The sequence below is a fragment of the Erpetoichthys calabaricus genome, chromosome 13 (genome assembly GCF_900747795.2).
Source record: "Erpetoichthys calabaricus chromosome 13, fErpCal1.3, whole genome shotgun sequence".
In the NCBI taxonomy this organism is placed as follows: Eukaryota; Metazoa; Chordata; class Cladistia; order Polypteriformes; family Polypteridae; genus Erpetoichthys; species Erpetoichthys calabaricus.
This window is the reverse complement of record NC_041406.2, coordinates 136,232,198-136,248,989: the sequence shown is the minus strand read 5'-3', so window position 1 is coordinate 136,248,989 and position 16,792 is coordinate 136,232,198. Positions and strand designations below refer to the sequence as shown.

General features: G+C 37.6%; 1 protein-coding gene across 5 annotated transcripts in view; it reads left to right on the top strand.

Annotated features, from left to right (window-relative positions):
* The window catches only part of mboat1 (membrane bound O-acyltransferase domain containing 1), a 182,523-nt gene that overhangs the window by 43,297 nt on the left and 122,434 nt on the right, over positions 1-16,792 (top strand). For all 5 annotated transcript variants that reach the window (XR_007936554.1, XM_051935504.1, XM_028817644.2 and 2 more), the window contains 2 exons: positions 6,856-6,911; positions 16,617-16,671. Coding sequence is in view for 4 of the 5 variants with exons in the window: in XM_051935504.1 (XP_051791464.1) it covers positions 6,856-6,911; positions 16,617-16,671 (111 nt within the window). In the remaining variant the exon portion in view is untranslated. The remainder of the gene's footprint in view (positions 1-6,855; positions 6,912-16,616; positions 16,672-16,792) is intronic.

Sequence of the window (16,792 nt, the reverse complement as noted above, 5' to 3'; positions counted from 1 at the left end):
TGCACTTCCGGGCTATACAGCAAATATAAATTCTCGAGCCTCCCTGCAACGTGTCCAGGCTGTGAAGCCGAACTCCAGCTCCCATGGTGCCCGGCAGGAATCTGGGGTGCCGCTATGCTGCAGGGGCATCTCCATCTGTCGTTCTGGGGGAGGCAGTGTCCCTCTGTAACTGCTTTCCCCCATCTTTCTCCTTTCTGGACGTCCCGGCCGGGTTAAGCAGCCAGCCGTCCTCAACACACATTACTGCTTTTCCACCATTGGATTTCCACTCATGCCCCTTTACACCTTCCAACACCCACAAAGCACAGAAAATATCTATGGCCCCCAACTAATAGGCCTCAAAAAGATGAAGGGAAAATAGCCTGTTTCAGAATTACCATTAAAACACAAGACACTATATTGACAGTTAACCCACCCCATAATGGACATCGCTGTAATTCACCTAGTTCAATATAGTAGACTATAAATGTGAATATACAGACAAAAAAAACCAAAACAAATGCTGAATAAGGCATAATCTATCTGTCTAGGCCTTTTGAAAAAAGTGATTCCTTCAGGTTTTTTTTAATTGTCATGTTCATTGTCCTCTCTTTGGGTCCTATGAAATTGCTAAAAATGTGTCATAAACTGTCCTGTCTTCTCCTTGGAAACCTCTGCATGCAATACATCCCATGTTATGTACTAATGGAAAAGAACGCTTAGGTTTTCTCTAAGAGTGTCCAGTTATCTTGTCCTCTGTCCAATACTTGACAATGATGATGATGCATTCCCACTGCCTCTTTCAGCAGGATTCTGATGCTTGCTTCAGGTCCTAGTTTAAAAACTTTTCGGCACACAAATTTAGTCAAAAATAAATAGTTCACTGCGGTGGGTTGGCACCCTGCCCGGGATTGGTTCCTGCCTTGTGCCCTGTGTTGGCTGGGATTGGCTCCAGCAGATCCCTGTGACCCTGTGTTTGGATTCAGCGGGTTGGACAATGGATGGATGGATGGATAAATAGTTCATTCCACTTATAATAAAGTCTATAGAAAGGGATGCATGAAAATATTTTCTGCCTTTCAGTCAAATCAAGTCTGGCGTCCTTTCTTCCAGCAGCCACTGTTTCTCATTTTGTTGTTCTTCCTAGACTTTTAATCCAGACTCTTATCAGATGTAATTATTAATAGTGCTACAGTTTGCTATACCTTATCCACCTAGCCAGAGTGATTGAAATAACACTAATTTCTTATTGAGAGAGACAGTGCTCACATATTTTATTAAAATACCTGCCTTCTGTTCTTGCTCCGCAATGACTCCCAGAGATCTTTACCTACCAGACAGGCTTAACAAATATGTGTCACCTATCTTTCTTCCTGCTTTGGTGCTCATATAACAGGACCCTAAAAACTACCCAGCTGTTAGTGTGAATCACAACAGGCTTTTCAGTATGTCATTCTTAACATCAAACAAACAGATTTCAACTCCGCTCACTAGCTAGATTTTCCACCCCTTTGTTCTACATACTGAGCGCCAGAAACTGGATAGTAAGTCACTGCTTTCCATTTCCTTATTCTCCAATATGAATGTGCTGTTTGAAACTGGTGTTAAGATAAGAATTCAATAAGAATTTCATTCCAGCTAACTGCTAAAATGGTCATTCCAATTCATTCTTAATTCGGATAATTTCAAACGCTTTCATATAAAAACACTTGCTTTGCTTTTATTTCCTCTATTTCTTTCTTTAACCCTTTGAGGGCTGAATATTTTTCCAAAAAAAAAAACTGCTAACAAAGCAATGGTTTCACACGTAAATCAACATAAAATGTCTGTTGCTGTGTGCTGTGGCTGCTGTCGGCGCCTGTTTGTCGTCTCTGGCCGAGCAGCTCGATGGCCAGAGGGAATGCCGTGGCGGGCCAAGTGCCTGGCTATCTTTGTGTGATGGCGGTAGTGGCAGTGCAATGCAGTCTAATTCATACCTCTTGTCATCGTAAATGCCAGTATCCTCCTAGGCAAATGTTACCCTTAACGGGCACATCAGCTACGTGAACATGTTCAGCACTACGTTCAGCTAATACTGGTACCTCAATTTCATTTTCGAGTCCAACAAATCAGAGTACGATTCAACGGTAACACACAAAATGTCACCCGCGGAGCATTTTGCTTTGCACGTTCGCTTTGGTCTCCCGCCAGATGTCGATGCCATTTTAGAGGTTGTTTGCTCTTCACTACTCATTCACGGAAAGACAATCAAAGTCAAATCAATGAAGCGAACTTTCCTTCTAGCAACGAGAGTCAAACTAAAACGTATCAGCGTGTTTTGTCGCCGTTTACGGCTGATTACCCTCGTCTACCCCTGAATTTCGACAAATGTCGACATCCGCCCTGAAAGAGTTAATTCACTTAGTTTTCAGTCCCATTGGCTATACTTAGTTTTCAGTCCCATTCAGTCTACAATGGCTATACAAACCCACCAGTTGCTCCACATTTAATTTCTAAATCAAATTCTATCTTAGCACTGGTTACTTTTACCGAAAAGTTGTGAATTAACTATTGGTGTAGCATATTTTTAAATACTGGGTAAACCTCAGAATTATACAGAGAATGCAGTGCAGTACAGAATATTGGAAGAAAACCCTTTTACTCTTTTCCCTTTCTATCACTCCTCTGCTTTCACTTACAGTTTAGCATTGGCTGTTTCTATGCTACTGTCTGACATTTTTTCATGCCAATTGTTGCATTTGACCATCACTAAACAAATGCACACCATATTGTCACTTACTTTCCTTCATTACCACATCCAAGTAACCCTCACATTATAGCAGCTGTTTTCTTTCCTTGTACACTGTCTCTCCAATATAAATATTTTTTTATCTGCAGCACTAATCAACACAGGGGCTTTGAAAGGAGTGCTCCCAATAACTAGCTTCATTTCTACTGCTTTGGCAGAATGTTTCACTACCCTATAGCTTGTAACAGCTGTCCACGTTTAATGTTATCAGGATGAAAGTTACTTTAATTTTAAATGTAAATCAAAGTTTAAAAAGTACCTTTCCTTAAAACAAATTGTCCATTTGTGCAGGTCTCCACTATCACTGCACTTATCTCAGTTGTAGGGGACCACCTTTCAAACGCTGGCCTCAGGGGTTTTCTTTACGCCCTGGCTGAGACCTGAAAACTGCTCCTCCTCAGCTGTTGTCTTGCTGCAAGCTGCTCTCAACAAGACGCTCGCCACCATAAAACACCTCTGCCTGTTTTCCCTGCACAACTAGCAACATGTTTGAGTGACTGTCTCCTGTCCCATCAGCAATCTGCACTGCTATAAACTGCGCTCCCGTGTGCAGAGTAACAGCTGTGTGTCCTTTACTTTCAACAAAAGCGGCTCTCTTATCAGCAAGCAGATATGAGAGTGCAGCGACCTGAGACAAACTAAGTTCTCCTGCATTTCTCTCCTGTTTCTCAAGGTGAAAAGACCCCGCAATAAATGCGCATGCTTTAACACTGAGTGTTCGTTACTTAATCGGTATGGCATTTTTCTTTACCATCGCTACCCTTACTGCTAGCTGCTCGTGACTTTTTGGCCAGGTATATCTCATCACTCTTGCCTCCTCATCTAACTGCTTTGTAATAACTAAACATGTACAACCTGTCTGACCAGCAGACAAGTGCAGGTTTTCTGTTTTAGCCGTCTTTGCCTCTGCTTTATGCAGAAACGGCTTATCTGCGTCTATGACTAGCGCAGCTGAAAGCACAACATCGTCTGATTCTACACTCTCTACAGCCGTCGCTGCTGCTGCCTCCGTTTTTAACGGAGAAAACACAGCTGTAACGGCTGATTTTACCGTATACCTAAAAAACTTTAGAAATGCTGTTGATCCACACTGACATGTGCCGGCTGTATGTCAGCAGGCGATTAGAGCATATTCGCAGCCTGTGGACAATCCATCCCTGTCTTTGAAAAATGTAATCAAACACACAAAAATGCAACACACGATTACTCCAGTAACCCTGCTCGTAGCGCCAAAAATGTATTATCGTAGTATTTCCCTCTACTTACCCTTTACCTATTTTCTTCACGGGTAAGTGTACTCGTCAAGTTCGTTACCGGGTTGGTCTACTGTTGCACTTTAAGATTAACACACGCATACATAGCTATACGCATATACACAGCTGGTTGAATGACAAACACACAGCTGGTTAACCTCTGGCACTTTAAACCACACAAGTGCTTTAGGAATAACAAAGCCTGTCACTCTCTCAGCACTTCAAGAGACTTACTTATTATTGGCACGAACAATATATGATGTTTTAATAATATCTCCGAACTAAATATTACTTTTGGTCTACAAGAATACATTTAAACATACAAAGACTCAGCACTCTTGACTATAGGCCATTTATCGGCCAAGAATACCTTACTTTACATGCTATTCCCTACTATTGAGTGGAGCACTCACCTGCAGCCCTTAATAAACCTCACAGCACAGAGCGTATGGCAAACTTCCGGCTGCACCAGGTGCACAAAGAAATCTACCTTATTACTTCAGTCACTCTAGACATTAAGACAAAGCATAGAAAGTTTAAAGCAGCATGGTATTAATTACAGGAATAATAATAATACCAGTGGAACAAAGAATAATAGAAAATAGGATTGATAGAAAAGTTTGGATATATATAGTCTTTAGAAAAAGCTTACAAAAAAGTAAAGATGACAAGGATGAATGTTGCAGGCGGCTTGTGATCTAGCACTGGAAGTTGTTCATGATGCTTTTCTGATGACCAGATGGAAACAGCCGCACGTTGCTGGCACCCTCTTCTGACATCTTCATTCCTTCTTCTTCCTCCCTCCATCCTTAGTATATCGCTCCTCAGACAAGGCATATTTACTCTAAAATTCTACCGGGTGGTTTTGCAATATGTGATTGTTAGATATTCTGATTGGCTGGCAATCACAAGTTTTTCTTCACACAAACAGCTGTAGACACATGGAATAAGCCACAAAGAAGTGTGGTAGACAGTAGAACTTTAGGGATCTTCACAACTAGACTTGATTTTATTTTGGAAGAGTTAAGTGGAAAGGAGTGGTGAGCTTTATTGGGCTGAATAATAATAATAATAATTCTTTGCATTTCTATAGCGCTTTTCTCATTATTCAAAGCGCTCAGCAATTGCAGTTTAAGGGCCTTGCGTAAGGGCCCAACAGAGCAGATTACCTTATGGCATTTATGGGATTCGAACCGGCAACCTTCCGATTGTCTAGATTGTTCTCATGTTCTATATTAAAGGATTCATTTTTGTTGTCTTTTTGCCTTCTAGTGTGTTGTCCTGCTTATGGAAGGCTTCCTCAGAGTTCCTTCCTTTTACAACAGAAATTAGCCTATGACCTATATAAATGTGCACACATTTCTTTACGAAAGAGCAAATAACTTGAATATCTCAGAAGTGAAATTGAGCATGTTTGAAGATTTTTTTTCAGGCAATAAACTTACAAATTACCAACCAAACCCAGATGAGATTTTACTAATAACACTGAAATAAAGAGTTTCATGTATAAATTGTTAACTGAATGGTGTTCAAATGAACAAAATGCAAATATGTATTGGTATGGTATTAACACAGTACTTTTGACTTTTATATATTGAGCAACTTATATGTTGCATTAAGGAAGTCATTTAAAACCATTTCACACAGTTATAATTTATTCAAAAACATACATTTTAATGTTTCTTACTACATGGATAAAGGAGAGAGTCATCATAAACAGCAATGAAATTGAGAAATAAATGAAGAGATAAGTACGATAATCGTTTTTGAAAAAAAATGTCTTCACAGGAGTGGCATTGTGTGTGGATGTAAAGACTGACATGTCTTTCACTATATATGATAAACAAGAAAACAGACAAATAACAAAAAATGTCTACAGTTATTTCATTTTTAAATTGCAGAAAGCATGTGAAGCACAGTGGTTTTTCCGAATATACAGAGAATGTTGTAGGGTTCTGTATTACATGAGATGACATCAGCAATGATATTTGGCAATGTAATAAAGATTATTAAAATCAGCCAAAGTTGATTTAAAATTATGATTGACAATTCATATACTACCTATATAATATTATGTACTTGGGTAAATGTTTACCAAAAAGAAAAAGTGAAAGCTAATGATTACATTTACTCACTCAGAAACATTGTCCTCAGTTGTTCTTTTTCTACCATTTGCTAAGCAAGATTGACTCAGCATATGCTTTATAATTGTATAATGTTTTTGTGGCAATCCATTCTGTTTTATTATGGTTTAGTTCTATGGCATAATCTGCATTTTTCATTTATTCAGTATATTTTATTGTATGTGCAAACAACATGCCATTACTGTTGATTGGTGGTGTGAATTTAATAATGACATCCACATAGCCTTTACTCTTTCGAAAAACCTAAAAGTTTAATTAAAAAAAAATCATATGATTTCAGTACTCATTTACTGACAAACCACTGTGTCTGTATATGTTTCAGTTTTCACCATTTTTGAGTTTATTAATCAGGAAGACAAATCTGATAATTAAAAGGGCACTGTATATTTAAATTAAAAATGCAACAGTTTAAACACCATAAATATAAATTGTATTCCAGCATCTTAAACATAAAGAGCATCATTTTTTACCAAAGATTACAATTTCCATTGTATATACTTTGTTTCTGCTGTAGCTGTTTCTTGTACACTTCAAGAGGTCATATGTGATTATAAGAGTCAATATAAATTTGCTGTATTGGACACAAGCTGCATTATTTGATTGTGCTAAAATAAATTTGACAATATGCAGACTTTATTTTTTAGAGATTATATCATTACACATTGTGTTACTGATTGTTCATTCTTTCTAGGCCATTGATGATTATAACACAAAAGATTACTGCCCTTGCCTTTCAGGTGCATGATGGTAAGAACTGCAAAATTTTTGATACTTGTAGAATTTAGTAAATGTGTTAAAGGATTTGCATCTGCACTCTTAAGATTTTCAGTTATCATCACTGATTTAAAATAAAAACAGCTAATTATACCTAAACATGCATTTGCTTCTTTTCTTGTTTTGTCTACTTTTGTGTAATGCTTTTAAAATTTTCATGTTTATCATATATTTAAAACATTTGTACAAAAAACGTATTCCTGACGCTCAAAAATTTATTGTGTTATTTCACAAAAGAATTACTTTATTTTGCAATGATTATTGGTTTACTTCTCAAAAGTATCATGTTATTTTTCAAAGACTTTGCCTGCTTCTGCTATTATTATTGTCTTCCCTATCTGAAATAACTACCTTACCTGGAAATCAGAATTATAATTATGGAAGACACATGAGTTGCAGTCAAAGGTTCACTGCAAGAGCATTTTAGATTTTTTAGCTACTAAAGTATTGAAATAAATTCTTCAGTTGTTGATATCCTTTTCATGAATTATTCAGCTGCAGCATTGTTACAACAAATGATTTACAGGTTTTATCTTATAATGTGTTGAGTAGGGAATCTTATTCCCGTCAATCAAAAGACCAAAAAATGACAGCATTATTTAGCAAATATATGTGCATGTTATAATTATGCATGTAAATTCTGAAGTCATCTAGTGACAGATCATGAGAAAAAATCAGCACACATATAGTGTCAGTCAAATGACAATTTAAAAAAAAAGTTATAGTTACACATTTAGTTTCAAACAGGTAATTTTTTAATGTACTGTAAGTTTAGTACAGATATTTTAACATAGGCACACTGATTATGCAGAGCTGGTATTCCTGCCTCAAAGGGTCAGAGTCTGCATGGGGTTTGAACATTTTTCCTGTGTAGGAAATGTAGAACTATTACTGGCTGTAAGCAGGTTGTAAGACATAATAATAATAATAATAATAATAATAATGCATTTTATGTATAGGGGCACTTTACATTAGCAGTAAATCTGAAAGTGCAACATAAAAAGATTAAACAAAGGCAAGGCAAGATAAAAACAGAGATAAAACAACAATAATTATAGCATTCTTGTTAATAAGCTTTCCTAAATAGAAAAGTCTTTAGCTGTTTTTTAAAACAGCTCACAATCTGCTGTGTTCTTAGGCTCTCTGGTAGGGCATTCCAGAGCCGTGGAGCAGCGGCTGCAAAGGCTCGGTCACCCATTGTATGAAGTTTGGTCACAGGGGGGTGAAGGCAGTAGGTATTTGTAAAATGGAGGTTTCTTGTAGTGGATTGTAATATAAGGAGTTCTTGAAGATATTGTGGATCATTTCCATGGATACACTGGTGAGTGGACAAGCAGAGTTTGTATTCGATACGGAGATGGATAGGGAGCCAATGAAGTGACTGAAGGATTGGTGAGATATGTTCATATTTCCGCACCCTCATCAGGATTCTTGCAGCACTATTTTGAATTTGTTGGAGCTTTTGAAGGCTCTTGTTGGATATCCCGATGAGGAGTGCATTACAATAGTCCAGTCTGGATGAGACAAAGGCATGAACCAGCTTTTCAGCATCACAGAGGGAGAGGTAGGGATGGAGTTTGGCTATGTTTCGGAGATGAAGGAATGCAATTTTACAAAGGTGATGGATATGTATATCAAATGACAGATGGGAGTCTAACTTGACACTCAGATTTGTAACAGAAGGGTAGAGGGTAATGGTACGGTCAGAAAAGGAAATACAATTTACAGAGGAACGAAGTTGATGGGGGGTGCCAATTAAAAGAGCTTCAGTTTTGGTGCTGTTCAGCTTGAGGAAGTTCTTGGACATCCAGGCCTCAATCTCATCCAAGCAAGAGGAAAAAGTTGATGGAGGTGTAAGAGAAGTCAAATCCAGTCTCACATAGAGCTGCGTATCATCGGCATAGCAATGGAATGAAACTCATTCAATGATGTGACCCAGGGGTAGTATATAGATATTAAAGAGGGCTGGCCCAAGGACTGATCCTTGTGGGACTCCACAGGTGACAGTGTGGGTATGAGATTTAGCATCCCCCAAGGCCACATACTCAGTCCTGTCTGTAAGATAGGACTTGAACCAATCGAAAGCAATGCCAGAAAGTCCAATTGTATAGTGAAGATGATGAAGGAGAATATTGTGATCTACTTGCAGAGAGAGGGAGCAAAAACTGAGCTAATGAAATGAACCAGCTCTTGAAAAGGTTTGACTTATTCTTATTACTACAATCCTCCCCCAACCCTACTAGTCTCTGTGTGCAAGCTGAGGAGCTTCCGGAATCCCAACTGCCATCCGCACCCTACATGACCTACAATGACATCACACCTGTGGTCTCCAGCCCTCTCCAATTCATGGACCGTGTGTCTCAGCTATTCAAGTCAGGAGAGAGCTGGGAAAACTTTGCATAAAGAAGGCTTTAGGGCTGGATGAAACCAGTCCCAGGCTACTGAAAACATTTGTCAACTGTGGCGTCCTTCTGCACCTGTTGCCCCTTTCCCTGAATATACACACAGTAGCTCTGTAAAAGAAGGGCCAGATCAGACTGTAGTTCCTAAGGAGACTCAGGTCTTTTAATGTATATTCTATCAGTCTGTAATATCTTGTGTGTTGGTCTACTCCATAGTCTCCTGAAGAAGTAGTCTCAGCTCTAAAGATGCATCATGCCTGATCAAACTTATCAGGAAAGCCTTCTCCATCACAGGGCAAACCCTGGGCACTCTGGAAACAGAAAAAAGAGGATGGTGACAAAATTGGATGTCATCATTAAAAATCCAGTTCATCCCCTCCAGGAGGTGCTGTCGTGAAGCACTTTTCTCCATAGGCTCATTCCCCCACAGTGTGCTAATAAATACCTCTGGGGATTTATTCTGCCCGTTACTATCAGGCAGTCCAATGCTTCCTCCCAACATAGTCCTAAATTCATTTTGAAATTTCAGTACAATACACATTTATTCATTTATTTATTTTTTTTATTTACTTATCGATTGATTGATTGGCTGTATTATATGTCCTGTGAGTCTGTATCATTGTTTTTTTTATGTTTCTGCAGCTGTATGCATGTGTATTTCCACTTGAGATTAATAAAGTTTATTTAATCTAATTTGTGAATTGACTGGTGTCAATGAGTGTGGTTAACGGGGAACAATCATGTGTTAAAACTGAATACTGGAAATGTGTTAATAATGCTTCAAAATTACCAAGAAATGTTGTCCTTAATGTGCTGTGAAGTAAATAACATTCATCCACTTTTTCTATACCCAACCTTAGCACCCGAATTTTCAAGGTATGAACATTAGTCGCTGCATCACTAGATCACTCTGTTTCAAAAACAGCAAATAACTGGATTAAGACTAAATTGATACATTATGAGTAGGTTTTTGTTACTGGATTGCACACAGCACACTCTTTTCTGATTGGTTGTGTGATTATGCTCTACAAAGGAATCACATAACTTTATTGCTTCTTGCCTTACACTAAGGCTGCTAGTAGAATAACCTTGGCTCCCTATGACCCTAATATGGTTAAATTAAAAATACCACTCGCCACACATAGGATTATGTTCAGTGTTTGTCACTTGATGTCATGCTATGCTCATCCTTAGCCTGTCCCTCACTAGCTGTCGCTAGATGACTGAAGCATGTGTGTGCACAATGATACCAACTGCAGCAGGAAATATCTTTGTAAAATAATACAATTCTTTTGTGAAATAATTAATTAATATGAATTAATGCAACTGTCTTGCCAAAAAAAGTAATATATTTAGTGTCAGGAGTAATCTTATGTAGATTTTTTTATTTTATGCAAAATAAATTATTATTTTATAACTTTGTGGGTCATGCTCAATGATAAAATACATTTTTTGGAAAGTTTATTTCTGTGTTTCATCCAACTAAAACATAACATCTGAAACAAAATATTGGGTCTCATTTATAAAGTGTTCATTAGCTGAAATGTGTAAAATTATCATAAGCTTATGTTTGCAAATCGCAGAGAATCTGTGAATATGAATATAACTATGCCATTTGAAAAAGTCCCACATCAGATCTAGGATCTGCATACATAAATCTCAGCTGATGTGAATAGATCAGTGTTTCTCAACCTCGGTCCTGGGGGCCCACTGTGGCTGCAGGTTTTTGTTCCAACCAGCTTCTGTTTTTAATTGGACTTCTGGGATAATTAAGTGAAGTGTTATTTCCCAAGTTCTGTGTTTTGGGAACAATATAGAAATTAGAAAACTAAGTTTGGTGAAAAAGAAAAAATATATATATATACTGTATATATATTAAAATGTACCGAGACATTATATGGGAATAATGTATTTTTTTCTTTTTAACAATATTTTCATCTTGATTTTCATTCTACTTTTCTAGGTGTTCTAATTGTTTAATTAATCCATTATTTACTAATTAGTGAATCTGATGCTAAAGTAGTTGCAGCCTTTGCTTATAAAGTGTTATTTGCCAGGGTGTCTGCTCTGCTCATTTTTAATTCTCATTAATAAGATACAACAAAGGGTAAAAACTGCACAGAGAAAGGGCAAAATATGATGAAATCAACAAAAGAGAATTAAGCATTTAAATCTCTAGTAAAAGCAGAAATATTTCTAAATGTCTTATAAATGTAAAAATCATGCTGCTGTGCTTTTCTGAATGTAGGATAAAAGAAAAATAATACCAGCTAATTAAATGAGAACAGTGCTGTCAGGTGTTGTCACTGATTAGGAATCTGGTTGGAACAAAAACCTGCAGCCACAGTGGGCCCCCAGGACTGAGGTTGAGAAACACTGGAATAGATGCTGCATCAAATTTTTGTCTTGAATTTCCTTGAGAAGGTAAATATTCAATGAACATGTGCAATTGCAATTTGATTAGTCAAACTGAGTTTGTCTCTCTGCCTCCAAATTACGTTGACAAAGACTGATGTGATAAAATAAGTAGCAAAAAAAAAAATAAAGAAGTTAAATTTTCTAGTCTGTTGTAATATTATGTAAGTTACTAAATTGCTTGTCACTGTGCTGAACTGTTCTGCAGTTCTACTCTTAGCCAGCGTTTCATCCACTTACTTTGGCTTTGGTGTGATTGGTCAGTTTGTCTTTGTTGACACGACGAAAGAGGAACTTTGCATGTGAGACGCAAGAGGGAGAGTAAAGAGGTATGAAGCATGCTAAGAGAGTTGATTTCAAAGATGACAAGTATAAAGGGCAGGAGGTGAGAAAGTTTCCTTGAAAATAATGAGTCTGAAAAGCAGACTTTACAGAACACGTTTGAGATACAGAGCAGCTGTTAAGAGACGTTCACTCACATAAATGTAGTGAAAAGGCGATGAAGATACACATAGGGCAAATTTTTTTAATTATTCTATTACCTGTTGTAACAAGAACAACCATAAGATATTGAGAAGGTTTGGGGCAGCCATCCGTATAATTTTTCCCGGCTGCAAAAGTGAGTCAATAGAACAGACATGTTCACACGAGTGAGTCCAAAACAGAACAGAACAGTATAAACAAGATGGTGGCTTTAAAGGCCAGTAAGGGAAGTGATGTCCTCAGGACCGGAACCGGATGTGACGTTGTTGGCTGCCCCAGAGCCGGGCGGGATTTCCCTAGAATGGTCTGTAAGAGATCAGGAGAGAGAATTAGTGTACTTTGCCACCCCTTGGTCCGGCGTGGAATTACATGTACTCATGTCCTTTAGTTGTCTCCTAAACATGTGTATGTAACACTGTCTTCCCCAAGTACCTTGTCTAGTGACAAAAAATAATAATATAAACACGAAACATGCACATACAAATATGCATATATATGAGAGGCCATAAATCATATATTTTTATGAGTAATCTATAGGTTTACATGTAAACACCATTGGTTTATCAGTATTTATTACTGGTTTGCATGTGTACAATATGGTTTCATTCATAGGAGTTATATTGATTTGTGTTTTTTATATTATGTATTCTGTCTGTCTGTAAATTATATCATTAGAACAGTCCAGATGAGAACAGGCCATTCAGCCCAACATAGCTCACCACCAATGTTCCCTCTAAGCTAAGCGCGTGAGCGATCGCTCACACGAATTCAGAGCGTTGCTCATACTTCCCGCATGATCGCTCATTCCGACGGCGTCGCTCGTACTTATTGCACAATCGCTCACTCCCACCGTCGGAGTTGGTGCTCATAAATTTTTGGCTTAAACAAAATGTCGCTCATAAACAATGTTTTTTGCTCACTATATGCTACTCCTTAGAGGGAACATTGCTCACCACTCCTATTCACTTAATTCTCCTAAAATAACAAGTCTAGTTTTAAAAGTCCCTAAAGTCCTACTTTCTACCAAACTACTTGGTAACTTATTCCAAGTGTCAATTTTCCTGTGTGTGAAGAAAAACTTCTTAAGTTTGTGCACAATTTACCCTTAACAAGTTTCCAACTATGTCCCCGTTTTCTTGTTGAACTCATTTTAAAATAACAGTCTCAATCCACTGTACTATTCATAATTTGAAACACTTCAGTTATGTCTCTTCACAGTCTACTTTTGTTTAAACTGAAAAGGCTCAGCTCTTTTAGTCTTTCCTCAAAACCCATCCACTGTAGCTCTGGAATCAGCCTAGTAACTCTTCTCTTTTCTAGTGCTGTTATGTCCTTTTTGTAGCCTGAAGACCAAAACTGCACACAATACTCCAAATGATCTGTAACCATTTGATTATAAAGCTAGAGCATAACCTCCTCGACTCTATACATTGTACTATATAGCCTAACATTGCATTGGATTTCTTAATGGTGTCTAAACATTGCCTGGAAGTTGATAGTGACAAGTTCACTGCAACTCCTAAATCCTTCTGATAAGGTGTTCAGACCTCCCATTATGTATTCATACCTAACTTTTTAACTTCCTGCATTTATTATTTTACATTCACTTATGTTAAATTTCATCTACCACAAATCTGCCCAAGCCTTTATGCTGTCCAAGTCCTCCTGAAATGATTCAAGAGATTCTAGATTATTGAGCAATTTACTTAGCTTGGTATCATCTGCAAACTTAACCAGCTTGATATTTATATTCCTATCCAAATTATATATAATTGACCTTGACTCCTGTGGTGCTCCAGCCAATTCTGATAGGGTTCCTTGCACCATAACTGTCTGCTTCCTGTGTCTGAGTCAAATTTGCACCCATCTACACACTACACCCTGAACTCTTGCATAAAACTCCCACATAAAGCCCTTTTAACTTACACAAAGATTTGAGCTTTGCATTTGTTTTCTAAGTTTTCTAATCTCCCCAGTCTTACCTGGACTGGTGCGTGGCACAGGCAGAACTTCAGATAACACTACCTTTCAGTTCTGCTCTTCAGCCTGACACCTACCCTTTTAAATTTGGATCGCAGAACAGACAGACTACCCTTATGTATGTTATTTGTTCCAACATGGACAATGGCAACTGGATCCACCCTAGTCCTGGCCAAGAGTCTATCAGCTATTCCAGGGAGGTCTCAGCACACTGTGAGAGACTCTCTGTCTGTGAAGCAAATCTGCACTTCAATCCTCCTAATGATTGAGTCTCCAATACTTACTATATCTCTCTTTATGTGAACTGGTTTTGAGGTGGCCCATTAGTGCTCCTCATGTTTGCTTACCACCCCTAAATCTTCAGAGACACCAACCAGTTTTGTAAGGACCTGAGAACAGTTTAACACTCTCAATTATGGAGTTGATGCCCCTGGACGTTGTGTACCCTTTCTTTGCCTTGCACCTTTTGACCATGACACACCTGTCTCTATCTATCTGGACTGGAGTCTCCTCCTGCACCACCTTTGGGGAACATACTATCTCTCTAAGGAGGAGACTCTCATACTGCCACACTATCCTACACTGCTTTGTATATACCGCTGGCTTGCATGTTACATGTTCAGATGCCTTTGTTATTGGTTCATGAGTGAAATGCATCAGTTTGTGCTTGAATTCCATCAGATTGCATATGAACTATATTGGTTTGCATTCATATGCTACTGGTCTGCCTGTTTAGCAATGGGTTTGTGTATGCACTATATTTGTTTCATTTATGTCTTAATTTGTTTTCATGGGGGTTGTATATCGGTTTGACATATGAACACTTCGTTTTATGTATGCCCTAGATCAATCACATGTGAGAATTGTATTGGTTGTATGTGTGTGCCATGCCAGTTTTGTGAACTTAATGTGGTGGTTTTGTGTGTGTACTATTTTGGTTTCACGTTCAAAATGTATGCACCCTATTATAGCTTTTTGTGTGAACTATATCGATTCTGCATGCAAACTGTATTGGTTGATCATGTGATCATCAGCTCAGTGCTGAGGGGCAAGAGAAAGGAACTCAAAGGGTGGTACAGTCTTTTCAATACAGTTCATATGAATGAAACAAGTAGTTTATGCAAGTAAACAGGTGAAGCATGCATGCAAGCCAAAGTATATACATATGAACCAATAGTAGTCACATGTAAACCAATAGACTATGCACAAAAGTATATGATTTATGACCTTTTGCCCTCATTCATATATACTGGACATATATTGCAGGATAAAATGGTCATCACCCGCATTGTGTTAAAAAAGAACAGATGAAACACTGATTTAGAAAATCTGCTACCCTCCTATAAGCTATTTTAAGCTATACTGAAACCCTACCAACATTTGTTTGGCTTATTTTTCAGTGTAATCTGAAAACACAACATTTATGTAGAAACTCCTTAAGAGATAAAGGTTTCTAAAAGGTCAATTCATTCTTAAACTTGTAACCAACTGCAAGCTGAACCTTTTCCACTACTATGGATAAACTAACACATCTATAAGCAAGCGCTAGGTCTGTTACTGGATCTCCAGATAGTATCTCTTTTAAAATCAGTCGCTTGCATATTTTCCATTTCTTTGGTACAGGAAACTGACCTACCTTTTCTCTCAGTAGTACAAAGTCACTTTCCTAGAGCATTTGAGCTCAATTCCCTAGATTATATCTGAGATGCATTCTTTAAGGCTTTATCTTTGTTCCCTGTCTGTCAGAATAAGCCTTATTTCAAGAAGGAAATTTTAGCACCTAGTCACTTGTACCAGAACAAATCACACTTTTCTCTATGGGATGTAAGATGACTAAGCAAAGGCCCACAAAATGAGCTGAGGAATACAATGCCACAGCACAGACTAAGAAAAGCACTGTGTGACCAAGACAATGCACAAGTAAAGTAAAGTTTATCACTTGAATCTGGAGCATGCAACTTCACACAGCTTCAGAAATCATCCTTAAAAACTTTGTATTATAAAACTTTATATCTCTGCCAAGATAAATTTAATCTCCAAGTAGCCAGTAAATAGCCAGCAAAAAATTGCCTTCTCAAGGTTAATTCTTCCTGGAAGTTTGCCTTCAATATGTACATCTTGCTTGAGATTCAGTGTACTGATTATCCCAAAAATCCTTGCAGAGTTTAGTACTTTTTTTGTTTCTTGAGTATAAAATATATTTCATTATATTTCCCACATTTCATTTTTATTCTCACATTTATGTTCTCTTTAGTAGATAAGGCCCATTTTCTTAGTGTCAGTAATTAGTTATTCTGAATAAATTGTTGTTTGGATTATTATTTTTTTCCATTTTACTTTTTCACTTTTGATTTTACATTCATTCTTCTTCTTCATTTTTGGTGTATTCATATTTTAGGAATTGGGCGGAAAGCTGAAGAACTTACCCCAGACCAGCGTCGGTTATCTATAAAGTAAGATTACAGCACTGTTACATTACATAATTATGTGGTTATTATTGAATTAAAAATGCATACTGAAATGACCTGTTATTTTTGTATTTTGAAAAGATAAGTTGGAATGCTTTTTCTACTT